Source organism: Gossypium arboreum, chromosome 12 (assembly GCF_025698485.1).
Source record: "Gossypium arboreum isolate Shixiya-1 chromosome 12, ASM2569848v2, whole genome shotgun sequence".
NCBI classification, from domain to species: domain Eukaryota; kingdom Viridiplantae; phylum Streptophyta; class Magnoliopsida; order Malvales; family Malvaceae; genus Gossypium; species Gossypium arboreum.
Window position 1 is genome coordinate 9,750,185 of NC_069081.1, and position 15,777 is coordinate 9,765,961.

Below are 15,777 nucleotides of genomic sequence, written 5' to 3' on the forward strand. Positions count from 1 at the left end.
TAGAAGGCCAAAAAATGGGTTGAAATGTTACATATATGTAAAGTATATTCGCAATCACCACGGCTAACTAGACAACCATTATTTTAATTAATTAAATCACCCACTCTTTCATCTTTTTAACTAAATTTTTAGTTGCGCACGAGAGGATAAGCAATTGGCATTTGGAGGTTTGCTGGTAATGGTGCTAGATGATGGAAGATGATAGATGGCGATGGAAGGTTGCTGGAAATGAGGTTTGGTGAACGAGGAGAATAGAGAGAAAAATATAATATTTTTAATTTTAATTTAATTTTTATTTTATATTAATTTACTTAATTATTTTCTTTTCTTGCTCCAAGCCAAACAAAGGGAAAATAAATTTTTAATTACATGACAACTCTTAATTGACCGAATAGGCTCAAGTCAAGTGCAAGTATCTAGTTCAATAAAAAAAAAATTAATACATAACTCAAAAAGAAATAATTGCCGCAGTACAAGAAAAGACATGCGCTGTGATAATTCATGCACAAGATTTCATTCGCCCGATGCAGTCAGAAAAAACTAAATAATGTGTTATATACCCGCGATCCAAGCTACATCAAACGTTACTTTAATGCCACAGTGTAAAGTAGAATGACTTAACATTCAGGAGGATAACTTTTACAATTATGAAACAAAAAAAATTGCACAACCCAGATAGCTTGAAGATAACATATGTAGGTGGCAGACTGCAACAAGAAACAAACTTCCCTCCAAATTTTATCACCTGGATTGAATGAAGCTCATTTCGCAGATGAAAATTCCACTGTTGGCAGCTGCAAATAGTTGTGAGCTCTCAACGTGGAGGCAAGACAAAAGAATCCGTTGCAGGCAGGCAACACTCTATATTTCCTTCCTCTTACAGAAACTTTACACTAGAGATGTCCTAAATGATCCCTATATATGCTAGTTAATCACTCGCTGCATCATGCCTACAAAAATTCGAGCACATCAAAGAATAATTGTTTCACTGTTTACTCCTGTATACCAGCTTCATGCTCACTCACAGGATGATCTGACACAGTGCCTTCTGATGATATTTCCTCTACATCAGGTTGTTCAGGTCGAGAATGATCTGACTCAGTCTTGCTAGAATCCCCACAATCAGGTTCATCTTGCCTCTCCTCTGGAGATTGATCCTGGACATCAATGGTCGGGCTCAGTTTAGCTTTCCCTTTGACAGATACACCTAGTGAATCTGGATATCCAACTTCGTTAACAGATTTTGGCAATGCAAGTTTGCCATCATGTAAGCTAGAATTTGTCATGCCAGAAGTTAATGACAAGTGTGGCCCTGGAGCAACACAAGATGCTACTAGTTGAAGCACTTCAGGGGACGGGGATAATCCCATGCTTGATTTCTTTGGTGGAATAAGATACGCCGATGAAGATGATGTATTCATCATGCTTAAGTTACGAGGAGACCTGCTGTAATCAGATTCAATCAAAGGAAGCCCTGCAGTTCCAGTAACTGATTGTGGAAGCAATTGAAATGGTGGTGCCAACGGAATTGAGCATGCCGGAGAGAGACTACTACTTCCAGCTGTGTCCGGTAGGACCTGCCTGAAGATGTGCGACTTCCGTTTCTTTTTCTTTTTTAGACTGTGTCTCGGGTCCTTTGGTTGAGGAGGAGGGGGCCCAGGTACCACAAATGGGGGAATGGTAGGCTTATCTTCTCCATACAATACACGAACTGACTGAGCTATTGCTGAAACAGTTGGTGGTAGATCAGGATCTGGAGGTTTTGCAGGAGTACTAACAGCTTCACGAAGCCAGTGAGGTAACTTGTTCTTGGAAGAACTATTTCCAGCTACTTCTTTTCCCTTTGAATAAGAAAGATTCAGCCCTTTATTTGGATCGGAGAGAAACCCAGAGCTGGCAGATTCACCATTTCCACCATTATTGAGGGAATCACGTAACATATTTAGCGATTTATCAAGAACACTAGGCAACTTCCCATGCTTCATTGAACCATAATCATCCTCCTTCCTGTGTAAATCAGGGCTACTGGAGCAATTCAAACTTGAACCCAAGTTGCTGGCTCCAAAGGAATTGAGAAAAAAAGGTTTCTCACCAGGTACACTCACAGATGGCCCTGGCCTATCAGAGGGCCCAGCAACTGAATCTCCAGAAAAGTTTGCACGAGATTTGTCAGGATTCCATGTTGGAATAGGGGGAAAACTATCATTTTGCAAACCAAGTTGGTCTGATAGCTCAAAGTGAGGCAGGCTAGAAGCTAGATCTCCAAACCCCAACTTCATATCAGTCAGGTGAGTTTGAAATTTTGAGGGTGCAACAAATCTACTACCCTGCAGTGCCCGCGTCATCATTCCATCAGGAATGCTTGGAAACAAGGAAGAAGGTTTGGTGGTTTTCGTTAGCTTGGGGAATTTTGGAACTGGAAAAGCTGGCCCATCCAGAATTTTAAGTTGCTCCTCCTCCCACCTAGCTGCCAAATCTTCTGAAGTTTTGTACTTTGAAAATCTTAGCCTGGCGTCTCTAAGCATGGCATCCCAACTACCTCGTCCGTGTCTACGAACACCAATCCAGAGAAAATCCAGTTCATCCTCTGACCAGCCCTCTACCTTCGATTTCTTTTTATACAAGTTCCCAGATCCAGTCCTCATCATAATATTTTCAAGCACCCTCCTATGGTTTTCAGGAAAAGAAGAAATGGGAGGCAACTGACCCAAACCCAATGTTGGAGGCATGTCCCTCTCTTGCTGATTGTACCTAGGCACATCTTGTGGAGGATATTTTAAATTGGGCAGCAATGGCATTGTAGGAAGGTCTTGCACTGACTCAGTCACAGCATCAAGCCTACTCCCTAAAGATAAGCTAGGCAATAGGTCATGATGTGATGTCATCATGCCTTTGGTAGGAAGGGAGAACCGAGGAAGCAATTTCTCATCAAAAGGTAAATTAGGCAGTGGCATCTTTTCCTGAAAATCAGAAGAACTAGCACCAGAACTTTCTAATCGATCAAAAATTTTTCCTTGTGAAGAAGCAGAAGGATACTGCAAGGAAACAAGTCTTGTCATCATATATTAACATGGAAAGGAAGGTTTTGTATTTGACAACTAAAGAAAAACAAAATGCTGACAAAGAGGGTTACCGGGTTAAACGGGAGCCAACTATCTTGGTTTCCAATTTTAAGACGTTGTAAAACTTCGGGAGGTGAATCTTGCAATTTAAATTTGTCCAAGGTAGTCTCTTGACCTTTTGCTTCTTTCTCAATTGAAGCTCCTGTAGTTGGAGCTAAATTGAATGGAAACTCTGGTCCAGTTCCTGGCCTGCTTTGCCGACAATTTGATCTTGAGAAGTTTTTATGAAATGAGTCAAACTGACTAGCATTGGGAGCACAAAGCCCAAGAACTGGCAACAAGTTGTTGGAAGGTAGAGATTGGTTATAGCTTGTGCCTTGATGATTGCTACTTGGAAGGATCATGTCAGGAGAAGACTGGTGAAGAGGGTTGACAGAAAGATCCAATTGTCCACTTGTTTTATGTTTTGACAGCCTCCCAAGCCTTAAAATTGAATCATCTTTGTTCTTTGGTTCATCTAATGATTGAGCATGTTTATCATCCTCCAAGTCAATTATCAAACACTTATCTTTATCTGACTGTTGATCAGATTGATTAACATGATCCCCTTCTCTTCCATTGATGGAAGGACACTGTGCTACCGACTCAAGTCCAGGAAATCCCTCACTGGGACGAACTTCTTCAATTGCATTTCTCCTAGCAAGCCGTTCTTTTTGTCGAGCACGGAGTTTAGTACTGTCAAAAAGGATTACAGAGTAAATTAATGCACCCAAGATATAAAAAATTTAAGAATGTATCCTACTAATTTACCAGAGAAAGCCAAGCAAATGTAATCTGAGAAAGTAAAAGATTAATAGTAGAAATGGCTACTACATTATTCAAAGAGTTCCTGTAATTGGAGCATGTGTGTTCTTCAACTAACGACTTAACAGTTTAACTCCAACAAATTCATTATATGGTTTCATTTCTATGTTTAACAATAAGTCAGCTAACATGCATTCAAATTATTGACAGTGCAGTAATTTTGAAAATACTACTTTACTGGCATCTCAACAGAAAATTCAGCAAGTGGAATTCTCAGAAAGGATCTGAACTTACTACTTTGCTTTAAGAGCCCGTCCTGCTGGTGTATAATCCCGCTCTGGCTCTGTTTCTGGTTCCTTCTCTTCTTCCCCGCCACTCTGCTTTTCAACAGAATAACAAGTTGCTAACACCATGAATAAGCAATACAAGAACTAGAGTAGGTTACAAGTTACAGGCTACTGAGCAAGCAAGTGAAGGTGGAATAAAGTAAGAGCATCCGTATATTTTGAAAAGTATTAAATATAAAGGAGAAAAGAGAAAAGCCAGTTTTATTGCAATCAAAAGCAGAAAGCTAAGTACCTCGGTCGTTGTCTCATTGGGATGTGGAGTATATGCCTCTCTATAGGAGACGGCTTTCCTTTGTCGCTTCCCTCTACCAAGGGCTGCTTCCTCCTCACTTTGATATTTCTCCCACCTGTATCAAGCAAGAGAGTTCAACACAAATCCGTAACAAAAAAACTAGGGCCAAAGTGGGAAATTAAGTTTTTGACATACAATATAATGACAGTTATCTACTTTTGTTCTTTTAACAAAAGTTCAACAGCATTTTTCTCTCAAAAGAGTTGGACAGCATTTAATGTCTGATTCATTTCAACTAGATTTAATTAAACTCTTAATGCTATAACAAAAGTTTACTCAAAGTTAATCTTCAATGATACAAAACAGATTTAAGCTTAGACCAGATACTTTTGGATATACCATCTGAAAGGAATTTATTGAAAAGTACACACATCACATCATATTCTAACAAGATGACTAAACGGCTGAGTGCTTAAATTTATCATATAAGATTTTCATAGATCAATGTTATGCATTGATTGTTTTCCAAAGACTTCATTAAAATTACAAGGTGAAAGAGTAGCCATTCTCAAGTCAACATAAGTTGATCTCGACTCGTTATTTTGACCACTCATTCTGTTGAATAGCATTTATTTTTTCTAAACAACAGCAGCAGGACAATTTATTTATTATGCAAGTTCTGTTTCATTCAAAAACAATGACCAGTTCTGAATTGTGGACCACACTATATCAAGCAGGAAACTAAAAATTGGGACTGTAAACTGCTATCAATTTCATCATATAGAAGCTTTGCAGGACCTGAAGCAGAAGCTATCTACAAAGCCAAAATAAAAAATAAAAATGATGGTGGGACAAAGAGCAGGATATATTTAAGATAATAACCTCACTTGCAAACATCGGATTTGGAGGCAAAGTTTACAGATCTACAGGTGACATGCTATCAAAATTTAGTTGTACCAATAATGCCAAAGAAACTACCAAGAACTACCAAAAAGAACTCAATATAACAAGAATTTTCAACCTCCAAGAACCCAAAACCTCAGTTCTCAATATCTCAGTCATTTGAAAAAAAAAAAAGTTCAATATTTGAAATTACTAGAAAACAAATAGCATAGGTATTTATAGCCTAATTCCTAACCTAACATTAAAAAAATGCCAAATTAACCCTAAATTCCCTCATAATTCCTTAGATACTTGAATACAAAAAAACATACATTACCAATAAAACAAATCTCTTTATAGTTTAATCCATCTCTATGCATGTTTGAGTAGTTAAAACTAGCCACTCATCACCTCAAGCTCAGTACAGGCAACAAGAGATCCCTACTCTGGCTTAATATTTAAAGACAAAAGTAAAGGATTGCATCTTATTATCTCAGTGATTAGCAACATTTCTTTCCTATAATTGAAGGAAAAAGAGAGGAGTTTTTCAAGTTCTAACAGCCTAGTGGTATGACCTGCGATCCTCATAACTTCAATAAACTAAAGTTCATAGCTGTTGAACTCATTCCACGGCTCTATGCAGTGCATGAATTTAATCAAATTCTCAACTATTCTACTGGGTTTTTCATTTGCAAAATTGGATTTTCCTGTGCCTTTAAACGTAAGGAACCTTTAGTTCAATAGCTTTTTCATAGAAAAGAAATGGGATGGGAAAAAGAAAGATATTCACCTCACACGCAAAAGTTTGTCCCATTCATTTTCTTCAGTACCATTTAGCACATTATCTTCTTTCTTCTCAGAAGTCTGCTCCAAAATATCATCAGCAACAGCTGGAGGAGATTCACCTCCCCCTGGTTCTTCTGTTGTTTCATCATTCCATTCAACAGACTGCACAAGAAGAAAATGAAGAAATGTTCAATAAAGAAACAACAAGATTACGGCTTTCTTTGAAATTAGAATGACTGCAAATAGTAAAAATAGGAAAGTCTAACACAAACACAGGTAAAGACCAAAAACAATAAAATATTAGCAATTCTAAGAAATTTTTAAGCAAAATGAAATCCCATCAAGAGCTACTTTTAAGACCCCACAAACAGTGGCCAAAAAAATATGCATAATGAAATAGTAAAACATTTAATAAACTACCAATTTTAACAATACTAAGAAACTCACACGTAAACATGAACTCTAAGGGGCAACATAATTTAAAAGAATAACAGATGCAGTAACCTCAACAGCTAGGTCTAATAGTTGGCAATAACATTCAAGTTTGCATGCATAAAAATACTTATAAACTGTAAACAATTTACAACCTAAAGATACAAGGAGTCTTTAGGCTTGCTAAAACAGGTACAGCTCGTAACAACTAAGGGGCAGACCCTAGAGCTCCTACTTTGACCAACTAAACCATATAATTTAAGCTCACTTCAGGAGTTTTTCTTTTTTGTTGTTTCCTTTTTCTTTTTTTCATTTTTTCTTTTTTTTTTTTTTTTTTTTTTTTTTGAGGGGGGGTGGGACCAATTTACATAGCAATTCTACTGTAAACAGAATATAGAAGCAATAAAACTGTGATTCCAGGTTTGACTGCTAATGCCAACCATTAGAAGCAACAAAAGCATCAGCATATCATTCCCATGCAGAGAGGAAAAAAAGTACAAGTCATTGCATTTGTTAGCCAATGAATGTATTAACATACAAAACCACACACACTTCAACATAACATAAGTAGAATACCTCACCTTTACTGAGCCAAGCATATCATTTTCCAAATCCCCCTCGGCATCAGTTGGTCCAGACTGAAGGTTTGTACGATCAAGCAATTTCAAAATTGCACTTTCATCCCACACAATCTTGTTGCTGCCATCAGTACATTTGTCTTGGTACACATCTCCGAGACCACCAACCCTCTTCCGGTGCTTATGATCTGTATCCACTAATGCATCTTCTTTATTGTTATTACCTTCACCTGAATCTTTCCCACTAGAAGAATCAATGAAGAGTTCTTCCGTTCCCCATCGCAGAATGTCTTCTACTTCCTTTTGGGATCCAGACTTGTTGACAAACAGCTGATCAAGCATTAGCTTCTTTTTAGCAAGTTGCAAGATCCGCTCTTCCACACTGGCACGAACTACAAGCCTGTATACTAAAAGTCTGTTTGATTGTCCAATTCGATGTGCCCGATTCATAGCTTGGATGTCAGCATGTGGGTTGAAATCAGAATCATAAATTATAACAGTGTCAGCTGTTGCCAAATTGATACCAAGACCACAAGAACGTGTTGATAGCAAGAAGACAAATCGACTTTTATCTTGGTTGAACCTTGATATCGCTGTTTGACGATCAGCAACTGAAACAGAGCCATCAACTCTCTCGTATGTTTTAGGGCCAAATTCTATGGTTAAATAATCCTCAAGGATATCAAGAAGCTTAGTCATTTGTGAAAAGATAAGAACTCTATGGCCTTCTCTATATAGGACTTTAAGCATGGAATGCAAAAGAGTCAACTTGGCTGAAGCTTTTATACGCATTTCATGAAGAAACTCTAGTGATCCAGACTCAGGCTCAGTACCTGGTATGAGATATGGATGATTACAAACCTTTCTCAGTTGCATCACAATGTTTAACATTGACTGCTGTGCAACCCCCTTCCCAATATTCCGTAATATCTGGTAGTTCTTAGTTAGCATTGCACGGTAGTATTCAGCTTGAATGGATGACAGTTCAACAGGCACCATTCGTTCAGTTTTAGGGGGAATATTTTGCATGGCATCCCTTTTAAGTCTTCGAAGCATATGAGGAGCAACAAGTTTCTTTAATTCTTCGACCTTTTCCGCAGTTGTGAGATCATTAAATTTCTCCTCAAACGAAGATAAAGAAGGGAAGGAAGCTGGCTGCAAGAAATTAAGCAAGTTATACATCTCACCAATGTTATTCTGGAGCGGGGTTCCAGTCAATAGAACACGATGCTGGAAAGAGAATGTGTTGAGCAAGCTAAACAGCTTACTTCCTGAATTTTTCAAGCGATGACCCTCATCAACCACAAGAACTTCCCAAGGAACACCACGCAAATGAGATGAGTCCACAAGAATCATTTCATAAGTAGTTAAAAGAACATTAAATTTGTACGAAGCTGTTTTCCTACTCAATTCATTCGAATCACTAGCATGCCATTCATACTGGCGAATGATGGCTCTTGCTTTGGCGCAACCATGATACTCCACAACATTTAAATCAGGAGCCCATAATGAAAACTCAGCAAGCCAGTTAGGCATAGTAGAAAGTGGAACCAGCACTAGACATGGCAGAGTAGCTTTAAACTCAAAATAAAGTGACGAAATAAAGGCAACAGCAGATACAGTTTTTCCAAGCCCCATTTCATCAGCAAGTATAACATTTTTGGATTTATGCCAACATCTACGCAGCCAGTTAAGTGCTTCAAGCTGATGGGGAAATAGAGAGCCTCCCTTCAATTCTTTAGGTTGATCTGCCAAAGTAACAATATCATGCTGCTGCTCACCCTTTGCCCTAGCTTCATCCTTAGTAGCATCTTTTTCCAATGTTTGACGTTCAAACTGTTCAAACAGATTAATTAGATGAGAAGATTGCTGAAGAACAGGTTCATCTAACCTTTCCCAAGTGCATTCATCATATGGAAGACCAGTCCACTTCACAAAAGCTTCCCGGCCATTATTTGTAACACGGAGAGAAATAACTCGCTGAGGCTTCTTCCACTTTTCCTCACAGATATTTATCACAGTTGTCCCATATTTGGCCTTATAATTTTCTAGTTTTCTCTTCGCCAGAATTTTCAGCTGGGATTCAGAAATCCAACTATTATGGATATGGGACATCCCCACCCATTTAACAAAAAATTCATATGAGACCGTCTCCTCTTTAGAACATGCTGATTCAGTCACAGCAGGTTCTTGGACTTTATTTTCAACACTGCTACGTATTTTCATTTCTGCACCCATCTCTTTCGTTTTAGCAGGCGTTTCACAAACTTTTGGAGCTTCAGTGGCACCATGACTTTTCACATTAACATCAGCAGTCAACTCTTCTACTACAGTTTTCTCATTTCTTTTTCCTGAATCTTCTACACTTACCACGGATTCATCTTGATCCTTACCATTTATGATTGCACAATCTGAATCCTTAGTGTCTTTGTTCAATAAGTCCAAAGAATCCCCTCCTTTGCATTTCTTAGTGACAGACCTTCTATATACATTCATTTTATCCACTCTGACATCATTCTTTGTGCTTTCTTTATCAGAACCTTTCAGAGTCTTAGGGCAACCCTCAGTAAGATTTTCAGCAGTTACTGTATCTGAATCAATATCACAAACAGAATTCTCCTCTGAAAGTCTGCTTGGATTTACTGCAATTACAAAATCATCAGAAAGCATGTCCTCTGAAAGTGCTGCAGATGCATGATGCAAAATACTAGCATTATCACCTTGAACCCGACAGCCTAGAACTCGATCAACCTGTGAAGCAGATAAGTAAGATACTTGGGAAAAAGGTGAGCGATTATCCACAAAAGTAAAGAGTTCATATCGGATACATATAAGTCAACTAACCTGCAGAAGTTCGGCAGGAACACTGTCTTCACATCTCAGCGGGGGATTGAGAATTCCTTTATCTAACTCATCGGACTGCTGCTCTGCACCCTCAGAAAGCTTCTGATCAAGAAAATTAAAGGATTTAAACAAGCCGAAAGAATTCCAAGAGTAGTCACAACAATGTGATTCAATCAGCAATGAGAAACATTAACAAGTGAAGAAAACAATGGTACTTTCGTAAGAACTCATATACTGGAGCATTAATATGTGTGTGTATCATATTTTCAAGGCATTACCTTTAGGAAGTCACACTTACATGTTCACTATAAACAGAGTACTAAATTTATGCACCAATAAGAAAAAAAAAAAAAAGACCATCCTAAGATGCACCTCTAAATTTATGCACCAATAGGGCAATAATAATATTGGACAGTTATCAAACTGTAAACCAAAAACTTGAACACCAACATAAAATCAATAGACAACTTCATCTAGACATTCTAGTTCAAATATGCAGAACATGTGAAGTTTAGAAGACAAAAATAAAAGATAAAGAAAGACAACACGTGCATAAAATATAGCTTATATTTAACACTGAACCAGTACAAGTAAAGCAGGAGGAAATCCATTAACTCTATAGTGTAAGCTCTTACAATCATGATCTGATTAGTTCGAGAAGTGATCTACCCATCTTAGGTTTGAATTTGTATACCACATGGGAAGAAGGCTCTCAACTAAAAGATTAATGAAGTTTTCCATTTTGGATTCTCATATAGAACGATAAATCCATACAATGCAGGAGAACACTGCAAAAACGTAGCAAATTAAGGAAACTAGTTCAAATTTTAAGGGGGGATCTCAGCCTGGGAGACTACGGTTCAGAAAGACCCTAAGCCTCTTATATGAGCTCTACTCTGATTTCAAGGTATCTATAAAACCAATCCATCATATATGACAACGGAACTAATTGTCCAGATATTATCTCTCCCAGAAGAAAACTTCTAAGAACTCTGCTTTTCACCAACAAGTTCCCCCAATTACATATGCATGACTACAGTTCAGAAAGATGAATCCATTAAAGTGCAAAAATTCCTAGAGGACAATAATAAATATCTACAAAGACTCATTTAAATTAAAAAAATCATCTACATAATTCACATCAAATCTCACCTGAGCATATGAAAGAAAATAGAAGACCTCCAACATCCCATTAAAAAAAAACCTATAAGATTATAACATACCTCATCTTTTTTCTGAGTATCAAAATTCTTGCTCCCATCATCATCCTTTGACAAAGATGCAGAAACCCCATGGTTAACAGGCTTCTGTTTCTGTTTCTGATGAGTTTTACTAGTTCCAGGGCCAATATTATTTGCTTTGGACCCCTTCTTTTTAGAAGTACTGACAGTACGCTTACCCTTATCACTCTTACGCTTCTTTTGACTTGCCTCATCGCTGACTTTCTGCTTTCTTTTTCTGTCTTTCCTTGTGGCTACACCAATTGCAAGAACAACTTTGTCTGTGGGAGACTCATTATCACAAGACAATTCATGCTTCGCTTCAGGTGCTTCATCATTTTTCTCTGAGTTTGTACTCTTAGAATGAGACAAAACCTCACCAGCTACAGGAGTTAACTTCCTTTCAGCTGATGAACCTGTTGGAGATGCAACTGGCTTCATTCCATCATCAACATTCATACATGATGAACCACCAGCTACAGGAGTTAACTTCCTTTCAGCAGATGAACCTGTTGGAGATGCAACAGGAGTCTTCTCATCATCAACATTCACACAAGAAGCACCACCTTCCTCAGCACCACCAATGGATGTAACACTTGGTTTAGGGGTAGAAGGTACATCTATATGAGAGGTTTCTGGTTCCTTTTTCAAAGTATCCACTCCCTGAGCTACATCAGATTTTCCTTTACTAGAGGATGATCTTTTCTTTGCAATAATGGATGTTCCAAAAATCCGGGACACTTTCTCAGTAGTAGGTGACTTTATTCCAGTTTGAGCTTTTGTCTTGATAGTTTTTGATCTTGCTCGTTTGGAAATTGAATCCAGATGAGTAATGGGCTTGAGTGAATCGTTCTTCTTACAGCACTTTGGGCATTGCCACTTTCCCATTGGGATGCGCTACAATCATGGATACAGAAGAACAATGAAAAGAGAAAAGATAGAATGAGTGAAAAATAATAGCTGATGGAGCCATAAAACAAAGAAGAGGATTATCTCAAGTTAGCTGTGATATCCTACCTTAAGAGGTGGATCAAGGCATTGTAGATGATAGGTCCTGGGACAGTTATCACAACACAACAAGTTCCCACCAAGATCACAAATAACACATTCATAGTAGTACTGAAGACAATAAAAATCAGAATAGTTGTCAGAAGTAGTTTAAATGTCTATAAAACACAGTCAAAACACAGGATTGCAAATGAAAGTATATTTCATTGAATTTCGTTCTCTGTACATTATTTGTCTCCTCACACCAATGCAGTATGATACTAAAATGGTTTTCTCTGAGTTTCTAACAGCAAACTAGTATACACGTTTCTCAAGCAGAACAAGGTGAAGGAGACAAGTAAAACAATGAAACGTTTTTGAAAACACAATCCATAATCATAGACAGAACTTAGAAGTTCTCGAGGTCACATGAACTGATGCATACAAGAAGTGCACTAAGCCTATTGCAATGGAAAAAAGTTCTGAAAACCCAAATCCACCAATAGTTCTTGTTCAGAGCCTGGTTCCTCTTGAGTAAAAAATTATATTGAATTGAAGCATGCATGATTCAAAAACTTCTGGCATGTGGATTCTGATACTTGATAAAAACCTAGCTAAATTCATAACACTTGATCAATTTTGAGTAAAATTTGAACATATTGACAACTTTCCAGAAAATGACTGAGGAGATTGTTTAGCTACATCAACCATGAACAACCAAATCAAAAGACGAAAAGATAACTACATTACCATGAGGAGAACAACTCAATGAAGGAACAAGAATTGAAAAGAACATACCCCATCATTTCCCTTTTTTTTAGATGATGACTGGTCGGTACTAATTTCACCTTTCAGCCTACGCTTAGCTGAAGAACTCCTTGGAGATTCTGATAATAAGTTTTCTTCTTTACCATTGGCTAGGGATGGACCACACGGAAGCTTTCTTCGTTTGCGCTTCAGGACCCAGTTTCGGTTAATCATTTTACTATTCAATGAACTAATGTCTTTCATCTTTTTCTAATCATGGGTATTAACATTGCGGCTATGAATAGCAGAAAGTATGTCAAATCACGGACAGAACAATGAAGCTTCCAATTGGCAATCTTAGCCCCTGCAAATAATCACCGTACAATTTCATCATTTTCAGCAATACAACTTGTTACAAGACCGAAAGGCAACTACGAAGCAACAATGGTTTTATTACTCCAAAGAAGGGTAAAGGATGCATGCAAACAGACTGAAAGCATTTCAGAAAAGCGGTTTTTTTTTTTTTTAAAAAAAAGCAGAGGGTAGGAAAAGGGAAATCATACTGAATTACTTAAAACATAAACTCATGATATTGAACACCTCATTTATTCCAGTTTCTAGACGAGGCCAAACAAACTCAACTTCAGATTAGTCTTTTGTAATTCAACCAACTTCAAACTGCCGCGAATAGGCAACATCACAGTTCACATTATTCTCAGTGCTTGTTTCTAAACTGTCAAAATTGAAGTACCAATATAAAAAAACCTAATTCATCTAAAGCAACAGAATCAATCCATGTAAATACCAAAAGAAAGTCACTATGGTTTAATTAAAAAGGTGAACATAATAGTCAAACCAAATCCAAACTCCATATTCTACATAGAGCAGAAGCAACAACGGAATCAGACAATATGACAGAAGTAGCATCATTAATCCAGGCATCATCTATGGGATAAAAAAAATGAAAAATCGGAAGTAACAGCATTTACCCAGGTTTGACACATTCTACACTCAATTCAATCAGCAACAAGAACAAATGCAAGCCTAAATCCCAGTGGTAAATTAGAACAGCTTGGGAAATGTAATAGCTAGGAGCCACTATCTAGTCTAGGAATGAAATAAAACATCTAAACCAAACAAATGACCATAAAATGCACAGCAAATTAACACGGAAAACGAGCCAAATTGAAGAATCAGTTTCGAAAATTCAATATATGCATAAAACATTGAGCTTGCATTGAACTGAAAACCCCATTTCAACAAAACTCACCTGCAATGACAAACTCACTCACAGAACCCCAATTTCGGAATTACTGCAAAAGCCCACCAAATTTCAATCAAAGTATAAACACAAACCTCCCAAACATGAAAACAACAGAGAACATGCAATAAAACATCAGAATACACATAATAGACAGCTCAAGGCACCTAAATTAGAAAACCCCAAAGCTAAAAAAAGGAAATAAGTAATACCCAGATAGGAAAAGAAGCTTACCAACCTTTCTCGTGGATCAAAGAATCAAAACCAAGTGGAATAATATGAAGAGTAACAGATTGAGAGATGTAGTGAATAAAAACAGATGGAGGAGGAGAGAGAAGGGGAGGGTATTAGGGTATAGCAAAGCAAAGAAAAAGGAGCGAAGAGAGAGAGATACGAGAAAGAGAGAGAAAAGGCGAAGACACGAGAAAAAAAATGAAAATAAATATAGAGAGAATTGACAAAAATAATAAAAATTAACCCCAACTCGAAAAATAAAAATAAAGAGAGAAAAGGTGTAAAGAGAAGGATAGGGGGTTTTATAGAGAGTGAAGAGAGCATACGATACGGATTCGCCGGGGTAATAGGGGACGGACGGGGTTACCACTCTGACATGGCAGCGCATGAGAAAGAGAGATATTAAGGAAAGGGAAAGCAGCCCTTCCTCCTCCCCTCTCTCCCTCTCTCTCCTACCTAACCACTGATGATGTGCCACGTGGCTTCACCAGACGCCACTTCCTATTTTGTTTGCCCTTTTTCTTTTTGTTTTTCTACATTCCTTGTCTATTTTTATTTCCTTTCTCTTCTCCCCAAGCCCAAAGCCACCACACCACTGCCCACGAAAGAACCTTGCTTTCCTTTCGCTCTCCTCTCCTCGTAATCGCCGCCATGCTTTGCCTTTGCTTTGCTTTGCTTTGGTTGGACTTGGATCAGACCCCTCTTATTGTATACGCTGCTGTCTCTTATTAATATTATGCCTTCTTTTCTTTCTTTAATCTTTTTTTATTTCCTCTTACTCGGTTTTGTTTTGTTTGATTCCGACATTGCTTCGAGGTTTTTTTTTTTTTTTTTTTTATCAATTTTCGTTTTGTTGAGATACTCATTAAATATTTTAATACCAATCTTCGATTTTCTAACGAGCACTTTTCTTGGTTTTAAGGGTTAAGCTTATAAGTATAACTAGTTTTGTATAATAAAACTAAGAGATTTATAATTTTATAAATTTTAAAGTTTACTTACTAAATCTAATCCAGATTTATTATTTGCTATTTAACTAAATTATCCGTTAAGCATTTAATAAGTGTAAATAATTTCAAATAACAACTTTAAAATGTAAAATGTATAAGTTTTCCTCCTTCCAATTAATTTTGAGTTGCTTTATCGAGATTAGAAGTGAAAAGGTTTCTAATTCAACGAATTAGGTCAATTCCAATTATGATTTACAAGCAATTTGTTTTACATCTTTAATTTAAGCTGCAGGTCCTATTTTGGAGACAGAAATCCCCTTATTAATATCAGGTCAGATTCCAGCATTAAATAAATCGATGAATAAGAATATTTGTTCATCTTTAATGAAAACTACGTTAGTAGGAATATAC

General features: G+C 37.3%; 1 protein-coding gene across 7 annotated transcripts; it reads right to left on the bottom strand.

Moving 5' to 3' along the window:
* Positions 1–530: 530 nt before the first annotated feature.
* On the bottom strand, positions 531–15,354 carry LOC108479167 (protein CHROMATIN REMODELING 4). Of its 7 annotated transcripts, XM_053023620.1 has the most exons (13): positions 14,417–15,354; positions 14,192–14,234; positions 12,973–13,285; positions 12,205–12,306; positions 11,191–12,084; positions 9,968–10,069; positions 9,844–9,874; positions 7,127–9,765; positions 6,118–6,275; positions 4,446–4,560; positions 4,161–4,246; positions 3,134–3,797; positions 531–3,035 (listed from the first exon to the last, which is right to left on the bottom strand). In XM_053023620.1, the coding sequence occupies exons 3-13, from the start codon at positions 13,183–13,185 to the stop codon at positions 993–995; spliced, it is 7,047 nt and encodes a 2,348-aa protein (XP_052879580.1). In that variant the 5' UTR covers positions 13,186–13,285; positions 14,192–14,234; positions 14,417–15,354; the 3' UTR covers positions 531–992. The 7 variants fall into 7 exon arrangements, with proteins under 7 accessions (XP_052879580.1, XP_017637092.1, XP_052879579.1 ...); XM_017781603.2 differs by having other exon boundaries at positions 7,127–9,874; positions 14,421–15,354; XM_053023619.1 differs by having other exon boundaries at positions 7,127–9,874; positions 9,968–10,066.
* Between the last annotated feature and the right edge of the window lie 423 nt (positions 15,355–15,777).